At 56.6% G+C, this 15,073-nt stretch overlaps 1 protein-coding gene across 2 annotated transcripts in view; it reads left to right on the top strand.

The window, feature by feature from the left end:
* FRMD5 (FERM domain containing 5) overlaps window positions 1-13,830 on the top strand; it is a 74,817-nt gene extending 60,987 nt beyond the window's left edge. For both annotated transcript variants that reach the window (XM_017836199.1, XM_017836200.1), the window contains 10 exons: window positions 966-1,063; window positions 1,512-1,635; window positions 2,052-2,139; window positions 4,334-4,422; window positions 5,034-5,097; window positions 5,736-5,827; window positions 6,963-7,037; window positions 7,730-7,798; window positions 7,923-8,029; window positions 11,213-13,830. In XM_017836199.1, coding sequence (XP_017691688.1) covers window positions 966-1,063; window positions 1,512-1,635; window positions 2,052-2,139; window positions 4,334-4,422; window positions 5,034-5,097; window positions 5,736-5,827; window positions 6,963-7,037; window positions 7,730-7,798; window positions 7,923-8,029; window positions 11,213-11,787 — 1,381 coding nt within the window. In that variant the 3' untranslated portion in view covers window positions 11,788-13,830. The remainder of the gene's footprint in view (window positions 1-965; window positions 1,064-1,511; window positions 1,636-2,051; window positions 2,140-4,333; window positions 4,423-5,033; window positions 5,098-5,735; window positions 5,828-6,962; window positions 7,038-7,729; window positions 7,799-7,922; window positions 8,030-11,212) is intronic.
* The last annotated feature ends 1,243 nt before the right edge of the window (window positions 13,831-15,073 follow it).

The following is a 15,073-nucleotide window of genomic DNA, read 5'->3' as shown; positions in this document are numbered from 1 at the left end:
TGCAGGTGAGTTGTCCCTCCCTGCTGCCATTTGAGGTGTGCCTGCAGCTGCAGCTGGAGCCTGGGCTTAAAATTCACTTTCCCCTGGACAGAGTCCACTTCCATATCTTGATTTCTCTTTAATATATTTTATCTGTGCAAATTAGTGGTTTATCTCATCGTAAACATGGATTTGAGCAATGAGGCATGACCGAGAGACTGCAGAGTGCGAGTCTGGTTATTTAAATGCATTTCTGAGCGCTCCATTTTGCTCCTTCCCTCTGTGACTCACATTTTATCATCTAAAGGTTTTCCCAAACACCACAGGACTCAGCCCAAACTGTTACTTAGGTTTAAATTTATTTAAATATGTACTTTTCCAACATAGTTTGTCTTTTCACTGGGCATGGAGATAGGGATGGGTGAGCACAGGAGGCAATTCCCCCTGGGTGATACTGTGCCAATCTCTGGCAAGGACAGAGGAGGGATGGGAGTGTGTGCTGAGACCTGAAAGGACACAGAAAGTTTGGGAAGGAGAAAAATCATGTTATGGGGAAGCTGAGCAGACAGGGGAGGATGCAGGACTGGGAAGTGCAGCAGTTGCTGGTGGGCTGTGGACCATGAGATCCCCTTCAGAGCAACATCCTTGGGCACCTTGGGGGGATTGTAGTTGTGTTCTGGTGCTGTGAAGAAACTCAGAGGGTATCCAGGCTGATGGAGATCTCCACCAGCCCTTGGGCTGGGTGCTGGCCCCAGAGTAGGCATCATGTCCCTGTGGGTGGAACAGGGCTGGGATGTGTGGATTTGAGCCCCAGTCCTGGCCAGAATCAGCCCTGGTTCACTCCCAGCGAGTGTCAGGTCTGGTAAACGAACTGCTGGGAGAGAGATGTCAGAGCAAGTGTCTGGTGGCATATACTCCACATCTAAATTGCCTGCTTGGGTAATTTAAACTTTGCTTAATGAATGGACTCTCCCTCCTGTCCCCAGGTACTTAGTCTTCCTGCAGATCAAAAGGGATCTGTACCACGGGCGGCTGCTGTGCAAGACGTCGGACGCGGCGCTGCTGGCTGCCTACATCCTGCAGGGTAATGTCTGGGTGTTCCTGCTCTGCACTGCTTCCATTATTGCTCTGACAGCAGGTCACTGCACCTGGAATACTGATATCACCCCCAGTGCTGGGCTGGGCTGGGGGAGGACAAGGATGGGGGCTGGGTCTCCCCTGCATTCCGGCCATGGTGTTCCCCAGGAGCATCCTGTTGGCTCATCCAGCCTCTGCCCTTCTGCCTGTTTGCCTGCCTGCTCCTGCACCTCGAGGAATTAATAAATTTGTGACCATCTGCTGCTGAGTGATTCCCACATAAGCAATGGAATTAAGTGGATGCAGTTAATGCCTGACAAATGATCCCTCCCAGTGGGAAGCACAGTGGGGTTGGAGCGGCATTCCCAGGGGACACTGAGCCCTGACTGGGTGCTGCTGGGATGGGGAGTGTGCTTTGGTTGTTGCTCTTCCCAACTGGATCTGTCTCCCACCAGCTGAGATTGGGGACTACGACCCGGGGAAGCACCCAGAAGGCTACAGCTCCAAGTTCCAGTTCTTCCCCAAACACTCAGAGAAGCTGGAGAGGAAGATTGCAGAGATCCACAAGTCGGAGCTGAGGTACCAGAGCTGTGGGGTTTGCTGGTGCTCGGAGCACTGTTATCCCTGTTTGGGATTTTCAGTCCTTAAAGTGTGTAAGCTGTGTCCTTATATGCAGGGGGTTGCTGCCCTCTGCCCCCAAACTCCCCTTTCCTTCCTGTGGATGAGATGTCTCTGCTGCAAGTAGGGAATTCATCTCTAAATTTGGCAGATGCTCCTTTTTGGCCCTTCCCAGTGTTGCCAGTTCAGTGTGGCTCCTGTGGAAGGAACTGGCAGGAGAGGATGGGCTGGGCTCCAGTGCTGTGCTCCTGTTGATCCTGTAATAAATCTAACAGGAATGAGCCATAGCTGATGCCTCATTGTTAACAGAATCCCAGTAGCTGCCTTTCCTCTCTTCCATGGAATATTCTTTTTTCCCCTGTTTTTTTCTCCTGCAGTGGGCAGACACCAGCTACTTCAGAGCTGAATTTTCTCAGGAAAGCCCAGACTCTGGAGACCTACGGGGTTGACCCACACCCATGCAAGGTAAAACAGTTCCTAAAGCTATTGCTCCGGTTGGATTCCCCAAAACCCTCCCAGAGGGTGTCCAGAGAAGCTGTAGGAAAGCATTTTCACATGCAGACAGCTGTAAGAGAGGGGTCAATCATCTGCTGCTGAAGGAGGTCATTGGGAGGCAGTAACAGGGTCAGTGGCTGAGGAATAACCAGGCATAAACCTGCCAGGGACAGTCCATCCTCTGCTCTGCCCAGCCCATAATCCAGTTTGCTTTTGGAAATGCTCTGTACTGACTGTGGATGTCACTGCCTGTGGCTCCCTCTGCTCCCTGATAATCCCATCACATGCAGAAGGATGTGGGATGCAAAGCAGAGAGAGAATTCTCCCCTCAGGCCGTGCCTGTGCTGGGGTCCCTCAGGGCTTTTCCCTGAATTGTGCCACATTAACACACAGTTGCAGTAAACTGGGGGAGTTCCCTGTTTATGGGCTGTTTGTGAGTGCCCATAAACAGGGGGGGGGTTGCTTTGCTCTGAATTCCCTCTAAACCAGTGCTCTTACCAGGAACCACCCATTTTTGACCTTTGCTGTAGTTGCCTTTCTTTTACCCCAAGAACATTTTTAAATATATTTGAGTTACACTGATTCATGTTCTTACAACAGCTAAGGACAAATATACACACTTTTAGGTCTATTAGCAGAATTCAGCCTAATTCATCAAGAGCTGCTGTTAATGAGCTTAAAGGATCCAAAGTGAAATGGAGCTGATTCTGTTCCCTCTTCTCCAGTGGATTGTGGCAGAGTTGGGATGAGGGGCTGTCTCCTCCCACCAGGCATTCTTGGTTCAGTACCCCTTGACTTGGTCCTGTTTGTCTGAAGTTTTCATGGTCTTACAGTAGTTTTCCCCCAAAAATGCAAACATAGAAAAAGATATTCCCTTCTTAAGCAGGGCTCACTGGAGCTGCTGGTGCCAACCTTGGTAACTGTTCTAGACATCAATCCCTGCATGAATGTGTGTGTGTGAATAACAGGGGTTCCCTCATTTCTCTGTATCAGATGATGGACAGAACTTCTGGCCTAAGCAAAGAGAATCATGGAATTGTTTGGTTTGGAAAAGCCCTTTGAGACCATTGAGCCCAACCACTCCCCCAGCACTGCCAACCCTCCACTAACCCATGTCCCAGGGGCCACATCCACAGGGTTTTTGAACCTGTGCAGGGTCCTATGCCCCCTTTAGCCCCCCCCAGCCCCTACTGAGCCTCTGCACCCTCAGGAGGGTACATCACTCTGCTGAGACCCTGCTTCCTTTCCTGAAGGCTTTCCCAGATTTGGGAAAGAGCCAGAGCACTTTGGGCAGCCCAGGGCTTGAACTGTGTCAGGTTTCTGAATTTGGGGTTCACACCCTGCCGTGTGCAGGTGTTGGTTGGGGATCAGCTCTCTCTGCCTTTCAGCCTTGACAGGCTGAGGATGGACTTCTGTTCTGAGCATCCCTCAAGAGCCCTCTGGATGCCTGCTGGCCAAAACCAAAACCAGGATGAATCCAGTGATTGCTGATCAGCCACAACTATTTCACAACATTTTCACAACTGAGTGTCTCTGGTTTTCCCTGCACCCAGTGCAGTCACTGATCACTTCCCTGGAGCTGCCGTTGGGATGGGGTTGAAGTGCTGCCTGAACCAGACAGAACTTTGAACTGGCCTGATACTGCCCAGGGCACTGGCTGGGCAGGGCTCTGAGGGAGAGAAGTGCAGCCGGGGGTTATCATGTCCTGGGTTAATTACTACGTGTATTAGTAATATAATACAGTGTTTAGGACCTGGGCTTCGATGATCCTTGTGAGTCCCTTCCAACTCAGGACATTCTATGGTTCTATGATAATACAATGTATAACTATACTGAACTATGTACATTATAGTACTTATTATATATATTAAATAAATACTGTATATCTATATGATAACTATATATAGTGACATATAACAGTATAGTTACAATATATATAATAAATAGATATGTTAATTGCAACAGTGATAACATACTGTTATGATAATAGCATATATTCTGTGTGTCAATGTGATATACAAATGATAACACGTAACTACAGCATGGTGCTGGCAGAGCTGGCACACAGGCTGCTGCAGTGCCCCAGCTCCTGGCCGGGGGTGGCTGGTGCTGTGCCAGCTTTGCTGACCAGCAGCACTGACCAGCAGCCGTGGTTGCCTTGCAGGACGTGTCGGGGAACGCGGCGTTTCTGGCCTTCACGCCCTTCGGGTTCGTCGTTCTGCAGGGAAACAAGAGGGTTCACTTCATCAAGTGGTGAGTTCCCACCCTAGACTCCAGTCACTCCATGGGTGTCCTGTGTCACCCCGGGGTCTCTGAGGGATGTTTGGGTACGTGGGTGACCCCCCCACGGCACCAGGGTTGGGGGGACGTGCCCAGACAGGGCAGTGCTCAGAGGCAGCAGACAGGGCAGTGCTCAGTGCACCCAGAGCTTTGCTGCCCCTGACTTATTATTTTCTACGTCTGTCTCCATTAAACTTCACTGTCCCCATGTTGGCCACGTCCCAAATGCCCCCAGCCCCTCTGAGCCTGGCTGTGATGTTCCCAGGTCACTGTAGCATCTCCAGATTTGGCCAGTGTGTCCCTGGCACTGCCACCAGCCACTGCCCATGGGATGAGCTCCCCAGGACCCCAGGACTCACCGCTGACCCCCAGCTTCACTCTGGGGTGTCCCATATTCCAGCTCCTGGTTTCTGAGCCAGGGCTGGTCTCACCAGCCCATCACACCTCCCAGGATGGAAAGCAGGGTCTGGAAGCTGCCCTGCTGCCATCCCAAACACGAGAGTGGTGCCAGGGGCTGGGCTGGGTGGGCTCTGGGCTGTGGTGGGCTCTGCACAGCTCCCACCTGCCTGTCCTTGTCCTTCCAGGAATGAGGTGACCAAGATGAAATTCGAAGGGAAGACTTTCTACTTGTATGTGAGTCAGAAGGAGGTGAGTGTTCCCCCTTCCTGTGGGAATTCCTGGGCACAGTGTGGTCATGTCTTCAGGGGGTTCTTCAGGAACTTGGCAGCAGCATCACCCTGGCCTGGCAGGGCAAGGGAACAGGGATGGTGACAGCGACTGCAGCTCCATGACAGTGCCGGGGTCACCTCCTTGCTCCCACTGATGCCCTGCTCTGGCATTAGATCCCTCAGCCCCCCTGGGCTGTGCTGTGGCAGAGGCTCTGCCCACCAGTTCCTGGCCATGCCTTCCCACTGGTGCTGCCTTTGGGATTATGGTGGTTATTCATTGCTGTGTCCCACAAAGTCAGCTGGAACACCTCTGGGTGGAGTTGGCTCCCACAGGAGCCATCAGCAGGAGTTTTTTATGAAAGTTGTATTTCTGGCTGTTCCCAAAGGCTGGGAGCAGAGGGGTGGGTGGCAGAAAACTGGCACATATCTGCCCATCCCTCATGCCCGGCTCTACACCGGGCTGTTTGCCAGTGCTCCAACACCCCTGTGTCCCAAATGGCTCCAAGGCAAGATCTGTCCATGCCAGTGCCACTCTCCAGCCCTGTCTGCTCCAGTCTCTGTCTGTCCAATGGGCACTACTCCCTGTTCCCTGCTCAACTCCCTGTCTTTCTCCTTTAGGAGAAGAAAATTGTCCTCACCTATTTTGCCCCGACACCAGAAGCCTGCAAACACCTCTGGAAGTGTGGGATTGAGAACCAGGCTTTCTACAAGTAAGTGCTGGTTTGTGTCCTGCGGCCTCTGTGGGTCAGTGCCCACCTCTGGGCTCCATCCAGGTACTGGGATCGGTCACTGCCCATGGGGCACTTTGTCCCAGTGGCCCTGGCAGAGCCACAGTACTGAGGAGGTGCCAGTGGAGCTGTTTGGATTCACCATCCTGCTTATGCCATACTTAACCCAGCCCACTTTGTGCTTGGTAATGAGTTTTATTTTAATCAGCAAGCTGCGAGACAGAGCGTGCAATGCATTCCCACTGGGAATTCTGCAATCAGCAGCTGCAATCAGCAGGTTTCGCTCCTCATTACATGAACATGAAATGAAATTGCAATATTGCTTTACAAATCTCCCTGTGATTAGTCGTGTCAGTGAATTACCGCTGGGTTGTGCACCCAGCAGAGTGGACCGTGGGCTCAGCTGAGGTGCTGCTGGGTACTCCTGGGGTGAGGGATCAGGTCCCATGGGATGGGAGTGAGATGGGATGGTCCCTCATGGCATCTTCACCCACCCCGGCAAGTGCCCACCTGCCCAGGACAGGCATGTCCGTCACCCTGCGATGCCCAGGCCATGGTGGGGTTTCAGCCCCCTGGAGAACTTCAGCCGCTGCACGTGGATGTCACTGATGGCCTGTGGGACCCATTGGGAGCTGTGGCCTAAGGTCCTTCCAGCTGCTGGAGACTCCTTGGCAGTGGGTCCATCCCAGCCATGCTCCCGCTGCCAGCAAGGACAAGCTGTGCTGACGGAGTGCTCATGTCCCTCCAGCCAGTGCCACCCACTGCTGCCCGCACCTGGGGTCATTCCTGGTGGTATTCCATGTCTGCAGGGCTCTGCTCCTGTCACTTGGCCATGTCTGGGTGCATTCCTGGTGGTATTCCACATCTCCAGGCTCTGCTCCTGTCACTTGGCCTCGCTGCCATCAGCTGGCAATGCACGGCTCCCCCTTGGGTGGGTGTGGGGTCAGTCTGACAGGGGTGATGCTGTCCCAGCACCCGCAGAGTCCCCTGTCCTGGTCACCAGTGGGACGTGTTGGGAACAGAACTGGGCAGAGCTTCGCCAGGATGCAGTGCCAGGGCCATTCCCAGTTCCTGGCTGGCAGTGTGGGATGCTTACACACTCCTGGTGCTGTTGCAGGTTGGAGAAGTCAAGCCAGGTGCGGACGGTGTCCAGCAGCAACCTGTTCTTCAAGGGAAGCCGGTTCCGATACAGGTAAATATGACAGCAGGGGCAGTTCCTGGAGGTGCTTTGGGGCTGCAGCAGTCAAGGGCCATCTCAGAGTCCTGCAGAGATCCCCCCATTGCAGTGCTGACCCCAGCCAGACCACTACTGCTGTCTCTGTGTCACAGCTGCCATCCCCTTCCCAACCCCCAGAGTTACAGTTTTGGAGGGACAGGAGTAGAAGCGGGGAGAGGACAGTGGATTTGGGGTTTGAGAACAACGAGAAGTGAAACGAATCACTATGGTCCCTAAATTCCTGGGGAAAGCTGCTGGAGTGAGAGCCTGGGCCTGGGACCTCGTACCTCTGCAGCACAAGAGACGACCCCAGCTGTGAGGTGCACGATGCCGGAGCCTTCCTCACTGGCAGGGGAGGGCCTGGATGCCTGTTGTGTGTCCCCCAGCTGAGGGGAAGTGATCCCATGGTGTCCAGTATCCGATGCCATGCCAAGCAACAAAACATGGTGGCAGAGGTGTCAGCTCAGCCTTTCCAGGCTCCTCCATCACCCCTATTCCCAGCAGATATTTCTGCTTTCCCCTGGAGCTGTGGGGAGACCCCCTCCAGGGAGTCGTGTGTGTGGGGAGGGCCCAGGTGGTGCTGGGACACTGGGTGCCATGGGGGGATGTGTTGGCTCACTGGTACCGTGCTCTTGTCCTCACCTCTGCTGTTCTTGACCCTCCTGCAGCGGCCGCGTCGCCAAGGAGGTGATGGAGTCCAGCGCCAAGATCAAGAGGGAGCCCCCTGAGATTCACCGGTAAGAACCCGGCAGCAGCTCCCAGGGGTCGGTACCCAGGGTGGGATCCCAGCAGGAGCACTGCCACGTGCCCGGGGTGCTGGCACCGTCCTGGCTCTGACCCCGACCCCACTGTCATCCCCAGGGCCGGGCTGGTGCCGAGCCGGAGCTGCCCGTCCATCACGCACGGCCCCCGGCTGAGCAGCGTGCCCCGCACCCGGCGGAGAGCCGTCCACATCTCCATCATGGAAGGTAGGGCACGAGGGGGGCCCTGCCACCACCGGGGCTTGGGAGCGGGGGCACACAGACCTGTGCACACACCCCCCCCACACGCGTGCACACACATACACGCGTGCACACACATACACGCGTGCGCACACATACACGCGTGCACACACATACACGCGTGCACACACATACACGCGTGCACACACATACACACGTGCACACACATACACGCGTGCACACACATGTCCAGCTGGGTCTGCGGCCCCTGTGTCTTGTCCTCAGAAAGGCTGGTGTGTCACCAGGCTGGGGCAGGGAGTCTTCTCCCCATCCTGGGACTGAATCGGGGTGGGATGCACTGGAAGAAGGGCTGGCAGAGGGCAAAACACTGGGAGCAGCCCTGGAGCTGCCCCACAGGGCTGGGAGCATCTCTGGGGGCTGTGGCAGTGCCACTGGTGACAGCAGTGTCTGGCTCCTGGTGACACTGGGGTGACACAGTGTGGGGTGGGTGTTGGGGGGTGTGTCATGGCTGAGGGAAGGTGCACAGAAGTTTGAGAAGATGCAAAGAGATTTGGAAAACAGAGATGCTGATGAGGGACCTGGGATGGCCCAGGAGCAGGGGGGAAGGGGGGTGCCTCCCTGGCTGTGCCCTGCGCCTGGATGGGCTGCGGAGCCAGCCCTGTCCTGGCACAGCCACACCAATCCTGCTCCCGGGCTGTGCACAGGGACAGGGACTGCCTGTCCCAAGGGACAGGATTTAATTCCACTGAGGAATCCCAGGGCTGGCATCTGTACCGGTTTTGGGGGTGGAAGCAGGCAGGGTCACCTCTGCCACCCAGTTACATGTGACACCCTCCCCGACGTGCAGTTGCGAAGCAGCCAGAGCATGAAATCATCTCCCACCATAAATCACCCTGAGCTGGTACCACCCCTTTGCTTTTCCTCACTCTCACTTCTTCTCGGTGCCCAAAATAGCCCTGCCCCCCGGGCCAGCAGCGCCAGTGCCACACGTAGCAGCCGTGCTGGAGGGCGAGCGGCCGTCCCCGCGCTCCTCCTGTCCCTGTGCCACCATGGTGAAGTGCCTGGTAAAGATTAAAACCAGGGTCAGCGTCCACCTGTGGCTCATCAACCACTGCTGCCGGGGGGTGCGGGTGCGGGTGCTGGCCCTGGGGCCGCGCCTGCTGTCCCGGGCCCTGGGGATCCTGCCGCTGCTGCCGGCTGTGCCCAGCCTCGGCCCCGATGCTCCAAACGGCCCCGGGGACGCCCCTGTGCCAGGTAATGCTGCGCTGCCAGGGCTGGGCTCTTCTGGAGTGTCTCCAGGGCTATGGTCCCCGTGGTCTCCCGGTGACCACAGCCCCAGGGCCAGGTGGGATGCAGGAATGTCGGATGTGGGATATGTGTGGGGGGAAGTGGGCTGGGGTCTCTGGTGCTGGATGGACCCTGGGTTGTTATTACCACAAAGCAGCTCTGGGGGTGGGGCTGGACCCACATTTCCCGGGATTCTGCTGTCAGTGCCATGGAAGCAGACGGCAGGAGGGTTTGTGTCTGGGGGGTCAGCACCGCTCTCATTGCAGTGACGAGCAGGGAACCCCCTCAGTGGGTGTCCCCCTTGCCAGGGAACCCTCTTGGTGGGTGTCCCCCTTGCCAGGGACGCAGCAGGTGCCGTGGGGGATGTTCACATGAGACGGGAGAGCACATAACTGTCGGGGTGAGAACGTGTTCGCTCCTCACCGCCCGGGCTGCCCCCGTGCCCGGGTGGCAGTGGTGCTAAGCCAGGCTGAGCCGGGGCAGCCGGGCAGTGTTTACAAAGGAGAGGCTGCAAAGCCCCGGGAATGTGGCCGGGTGGCTCCGGGTGCTTCACCCTCTGCAGGGCCAGGACATAGGGTGACAACACTCCAGGGTGCTTTGGTGCACTGTGTCCTCCCCGTGGGGACAGGTCCAGCCCTGTCCCCCTCCAACTGCCAGCAGGGTGGCCCTGGGGACCCACTGGTCCCCACCACGATCTTCAGAAACCCTCCCTGGTGCTGGGGATGCTGCGATGGCAGAGCTCCTACTCTGCCTGCCAGAACTGCCAGAAACAAGTCCCACATTTGTGGGGATTCTTGGAATTTGGAGAGGACTTGGAATTTGGAGAGGACTTGGAATTTGGAGAGGACTTGGAATTTGTGGGGGCAGGAGTTCCTCGGCACAAAGGGCTGTAACTCAGCCCAGTACAGGGCTCAGGGCTGGCACAAGGGGCTGGCACACAGTTCTTCCCATGGCTCCTGCTCCTGTGTGTGGATGTAAAACATTTGGTTTGTGGTGCATCATTAGAACTCAGAGCAGCCTGTGCTGTGGGGGTCTCCTGCACGTGATGGGGGACATCCCCCTGTGCCAGACCAGCACAGCTCTCTCTTTACACACCTCCCACACTGGGGTCTCCCAGTTTCTGCTCTGAGGGAGGCAGGGTCTGTTCCAGGGCTCCTACAACTGCTCAGCTCTGCTGCCCACGGCGACTCTGGCTCAGTGTGACCCCTCTGTGCCTCTCTGAGGTGCAGGGGTTTGGTGGGGGAGGGCTGTGCCAGCCAGGGGGTAGATCTGTAAGGATAAATCCGTATGGATAAATCCCCAGGTTTGGCCCCATGGGCTGCAGCAGGCTTGGCTGTGTACAGCGATGCCTTAGGGAGAGCCCAGCTCAGGGCTGGCAGGGACCCACCAGCTGCCCCAGTGTGGCCCCCGGGCTGTGTTTGTGCCCCCCACCCCTCCCTGCAGCCCCTGCTGTGCTGACCGTGCTCCCCCAGCTCATCCCTGCCCATGTCTGGGTACTGTCAGCAGCTGCCCCACGGTGCCCATGGTGCCAGGGGCTGGCGGTGCCAGTGGCAGAGGGGCCCCAAAGGTGCTGCAGCAGCTGCCAGGGGGGCTGTCAGCGTCACCTTGGGGCAGCTCCAGCCCGCGGGTGGTTTGTGATGAGCTGCTGACAAGGCCGGTCCAGGCTCAGGGCCAGTGCTGGCGGTGACGGTGATGAGCCACGTGGGTGTCGGAGCGTCAGCACCGCGGTCACGAGCTGTGGCCAAGGGGCTGCGGGTCCCGAGGGACCGACAGACACAACCAGCACCACCAGCATCCCGGGGACAGCGGGCTGGGGGCGGTGTGGGGGGCTCCTGGTAGCGGGGAGGGCCCCCCCTCCAACCCCCTGAGCACCCCCCTCTCCCCCCTCCCCTGTCCCCCCAGGCCTGGAGTCCCTGCGTGACAGCGCCCACTCGACCCCGGTGCGCTCGGCCTCCCACGGCGACGCCTTCGCGGGCCCCGGGCGGGGCCGCGCCGAGAGCAGCGAGCGGGTGGCCGTGATCGCCGACGAGAGCTACAGCCCCGCCGACAGCGTGCTGCCCACGCCCGTGGCCGAGCACAGCCTGGAGCTGATGCTGCTGTCGCGCCAGGCCAACGGGGCCCCGTGCAGCATCGAGGAGGAGAAGGAGTCGGAGGCGGGCACGCCGGCGGCGGAGGCGGAGGTGGGCGAGCTGCGGGCGCTGTGCCCGGGCGCCGGCGGCCTGGGGCCGGCACAGGCCCAACAGGTGAATAAGTTTGTTTTAAGTGTCCTCCGTTTGCTCCTTGTGACAGTTGGACTCCTCTTTGTTTTGCTCCTCCTCCTGATCGTCCTTACTGAGTCCGACCTTGACACTGCCTTTTTCCGTGATATCCGCCAGACCCCCGAGTTCGAGCAGTTCCATTACCAATACTTTTGTCCCCTCAGGCGATGGTTTGCCTGCAAGCTCCGCGCCGTGGTAAGCCTGCTCATTGACACCTGAAGGCAGGAGGCACCACGGGGGCCTGGGGAGAGACCTGCCGCCGTCCCCGCGCGGGACCGCCGGGCACACACTAACCCTCCCTTCCCGACCCAGAGCCCGGCGCGGCCCGGGAGGCGGCTTTCCGGGAGGAAGATGAGGGTGGGCGCAGCCCCCGGAGCCTCCTCCTCCCCATGTCCAGCTGCCCGCTCCCACCCCCGGAGCCCGCACAACACTTCCCGTCCCGATCTCACGCGCATGACTTGGGAAGCACCGAGCAGAGAGGAATTCATTGCTCTGCCACCCCCCGCAGAAGCGGGGCTGGCGGTGCCGTTCCGCAGGAGCTTTAGCAATGGTGCTACTGAGGTTTAATTTAACACTCGTGTACTGTCACGGTATTCGATCCGCACTGTGCCCACCGCCACCGCCCTCCACGAACCGCTTGGCAGAGCCCTCCCTGCTCGCCGGAGCCCCCTCCGAGGTGACACACGCCGCGATGCTCTCGGGGACGCCCCGGTTCCCCCTCTCCCCACGGCGCAGCGATCGGAGCCCTCGCCCTGCTGCGGACTCGGCCCTTCGCCACTTTTTTAAGCCTTGAAGCGTCGGTGCTCCCGAGGGCAGGGGAGCACAGGCAGCCAGGGAACGCCGGGCACGCGCAGCCAAGCCTGGCATGGAGCTGTAGTGACTGTCAGGTTTATTGGGAAGACCTTTACCCTCCGCCAGTTGTACCTGTTTTGTAAAAAAACCAAGAAAAAAGAACAAAAAAAAAGAAAAAGAGACGTTTCAAGGTCTATTTTAACAAGGAAATGCTATTTTGTTATGGAATCTAATCCAGTCTTTTTTTACTTTATGGATGGGGTGACCGTGGGTGCCGGTACCGAGTTGTTCCCAGTGAGCAAATGGTTGAGGAGCAAACACTTCCATAGGACAGGAGACCAGCGCCAGCCGAGCCCTGCTGGGTTTGGGACAGAGAAGGAGCTCTGGGTTTTGGACTCTCCTGAAGAGGACAGAAGTTCAGGCACGCAGGTGACACTGAAGAAGCCAACGGACACCATTAGCCCCAACTGTTCTTAAGCAAAAGTCAATAAACCCGACTCATCGTGCTGGTGACAACCCCCAGGACCAGTGATCACCGGGAGCAGCAGCCCATCCATAGGGAGCAATAACAGCCAGTTCTGGTAAGGTTTGGGTGAGAAGCTGGACATATTAGCAAAAAAAGAGAAGGTGAAAACAGTTGAGCAAGTTTAATTTCATCTCAGGGAGAGATTTTCCATAAGCTGGGGCCATAACTGCAGTTTTACAAAGCCTGATGTCCGTGTTGTCTGTGAGCATCCACCACCCACCGCTGAGCGGGACGGTGGCGTTGGGCCAGACCGGGATCGTTGTCACTGCAATAAGGGGAGAGGTCCCGTTTATCGACGTCTGTCGGGGGGCACAGACCCCACCCAGGCCACGGCCACGGCCGCCCGCTCACAGCACGAGACCCGAGGAGGGCCTGGGGCCCAGCCCCGGCTCTGGAGCAGGCAGGAGCCCTCCGGGAAGGCTCCAGGAGCCCTCCAGGAAGGCTCCAGGAGGTGGAGGAGTGATTTTTTTTACATGATAATCCTGTTTTATGCAACATAGCAAAATTAACTCTTAGTGTAGTGTTCCTACCTCAGCCCATAGCGCTGGTGTTTCTATGCAGTCGTGCTCCTCCCGATGCTGACATTTTTCACCCCGGGTTAGCGCTGCAGTGTCGTCCTTCCTCCTCCTCCTCTTCCTTCTCCTCCTCCTCCTCGTCCTCCTCACTGCGATGTTCTGTGTGATGTGTGACAGCACAGCTCCATCCCATGCTCCATCCTCTTCGGACACATCCTCCGAGTCCCCTCCTGGGACCTTCCACCCGGCTTTCCTCGGATAATGCTCCGTCCCAGCCCCAGGTCACCTCTGCCGTTGTCACCCAGCGTTTTACTTCAAAACCACGAGAACTGGTGATTTTCCGTTGTACGTTTTCCCGTCCATCCCAGATTCCATCGCGTGTTTCAGGCCCTGTTAGTTTTACTCGTCTTTCTATCAAAATGTTGTTTCCGTAGGTTCTGAGATCAGAAACCCATCAATCTCGTCCTAGCATACTGCATCTTTCAGCAGTAGACAGTAAAATACCTGAAAATGTGAATTTCTTAGTTTTCATAAAGAAGAAAATCTAGAGATTAACCTTTCATGTGCCAAATACTGTAAGTTACATCCTTTTTTCCTTTGAAATGTACCTTTTTCTACATATCCAATACCTTAGTTAGCATAAAATCATTGGTGCCATGAAAAGTATTTTTAAATTTAAATAAATATTTAAATATCATGAAAAGTAGAGTCGGGGTGAGCTTTGTTCAGTATTTCTGGTGCTGGTACTGATTTTTTCTTTGAGTGAAAACTCAGCTCAAACTGTGATGAATTTGGTCTTTTAGCAGTGAGGAGTAGGCTCAGGCCACGGGGAGCAAGTGTTGCTGCAGGTGAGTCCCTCACACATCCCTGCACCGTTTGGACACAATTTTTACAAATGCACCTGGAATTTTGGGCCCCTCATGACAAGAAAGACATGGAACATGCCCTGAGAAGGAAACAGAGCTGGGGAAGGGGCTGGAGCAGCAGGAGGGAGCTGGGGGGGCTCAGCCTGGAGAAAAGGAGGCTCAGGGGGGACCTTCTGGCTCTGCAACCCCCTGACAGGAGGGGGGAGCTGGGGGGGGTCGGGCTCTGCTCCCAGGGAACAAGGGACAGGAGGAGAGGGAACGGACTCCAGCTGGGCCAGGAAGCTTTAGGTTTGGTACTGGGAAAATTCCTTCCTGGAAAGGGTTGTGCAGCCCTGGCACAGCTGCCCAGGGCAGTGGTGGAATCCCCATCCCTGGGTGGATTTAACAGACAGATGGATGTAGCACTTGGGGACATGGGCTAGTGTGGCCTTGGCAGTGCTGGGGGACTCATTGGATGATGCCAGAGCTATTTTGGTTGGATACAGCACAGCCTGTCAGGGGCCTGTGGGTGCAGAGGCTCCATCCCACAGAGCTGCCCGGGCTCCAGTGCCCTGTGGCAGCAGCTCACACAGAGAGCTCCCTCCAGCCCCAGCAAGGATTTAATTACACCCCAGACAGCTCAAGGCACAAATGCTGCTGAACACACGTGGACACTGAACCCTTCAGAGCTGATGGACAGAGCACACCAGCGCTCCAACTTCCCTCATGGAAATCATTAAGAAGTTTCTCACCCATGCTGCAAGTGCTGATACCATGCTTTTTCTTTTTTTCTTTTTAAATTACTTTGTCACTGGGGAGAAAGATCG

The sequence above is a fragment of the Lepidothrix coronata genome, unplaced genomic scaffold (genome assembly GCF_001604755.1).
Source record: "Lepidothrix coronata isolate B3197 unplaced genomic scaffold, Lepidothrix_coronata-1.0 Scaffold272, whole genome shotgun sequence".
NCBI lineage: Eukaryota > Metazoa > Chordata > Aves > Passeriformes > Pipridae > Lepidothrix > Lepidothrix coronata.
This window is presented reverse-complemented; position numbering and strand designations above follow the sequence as displayed.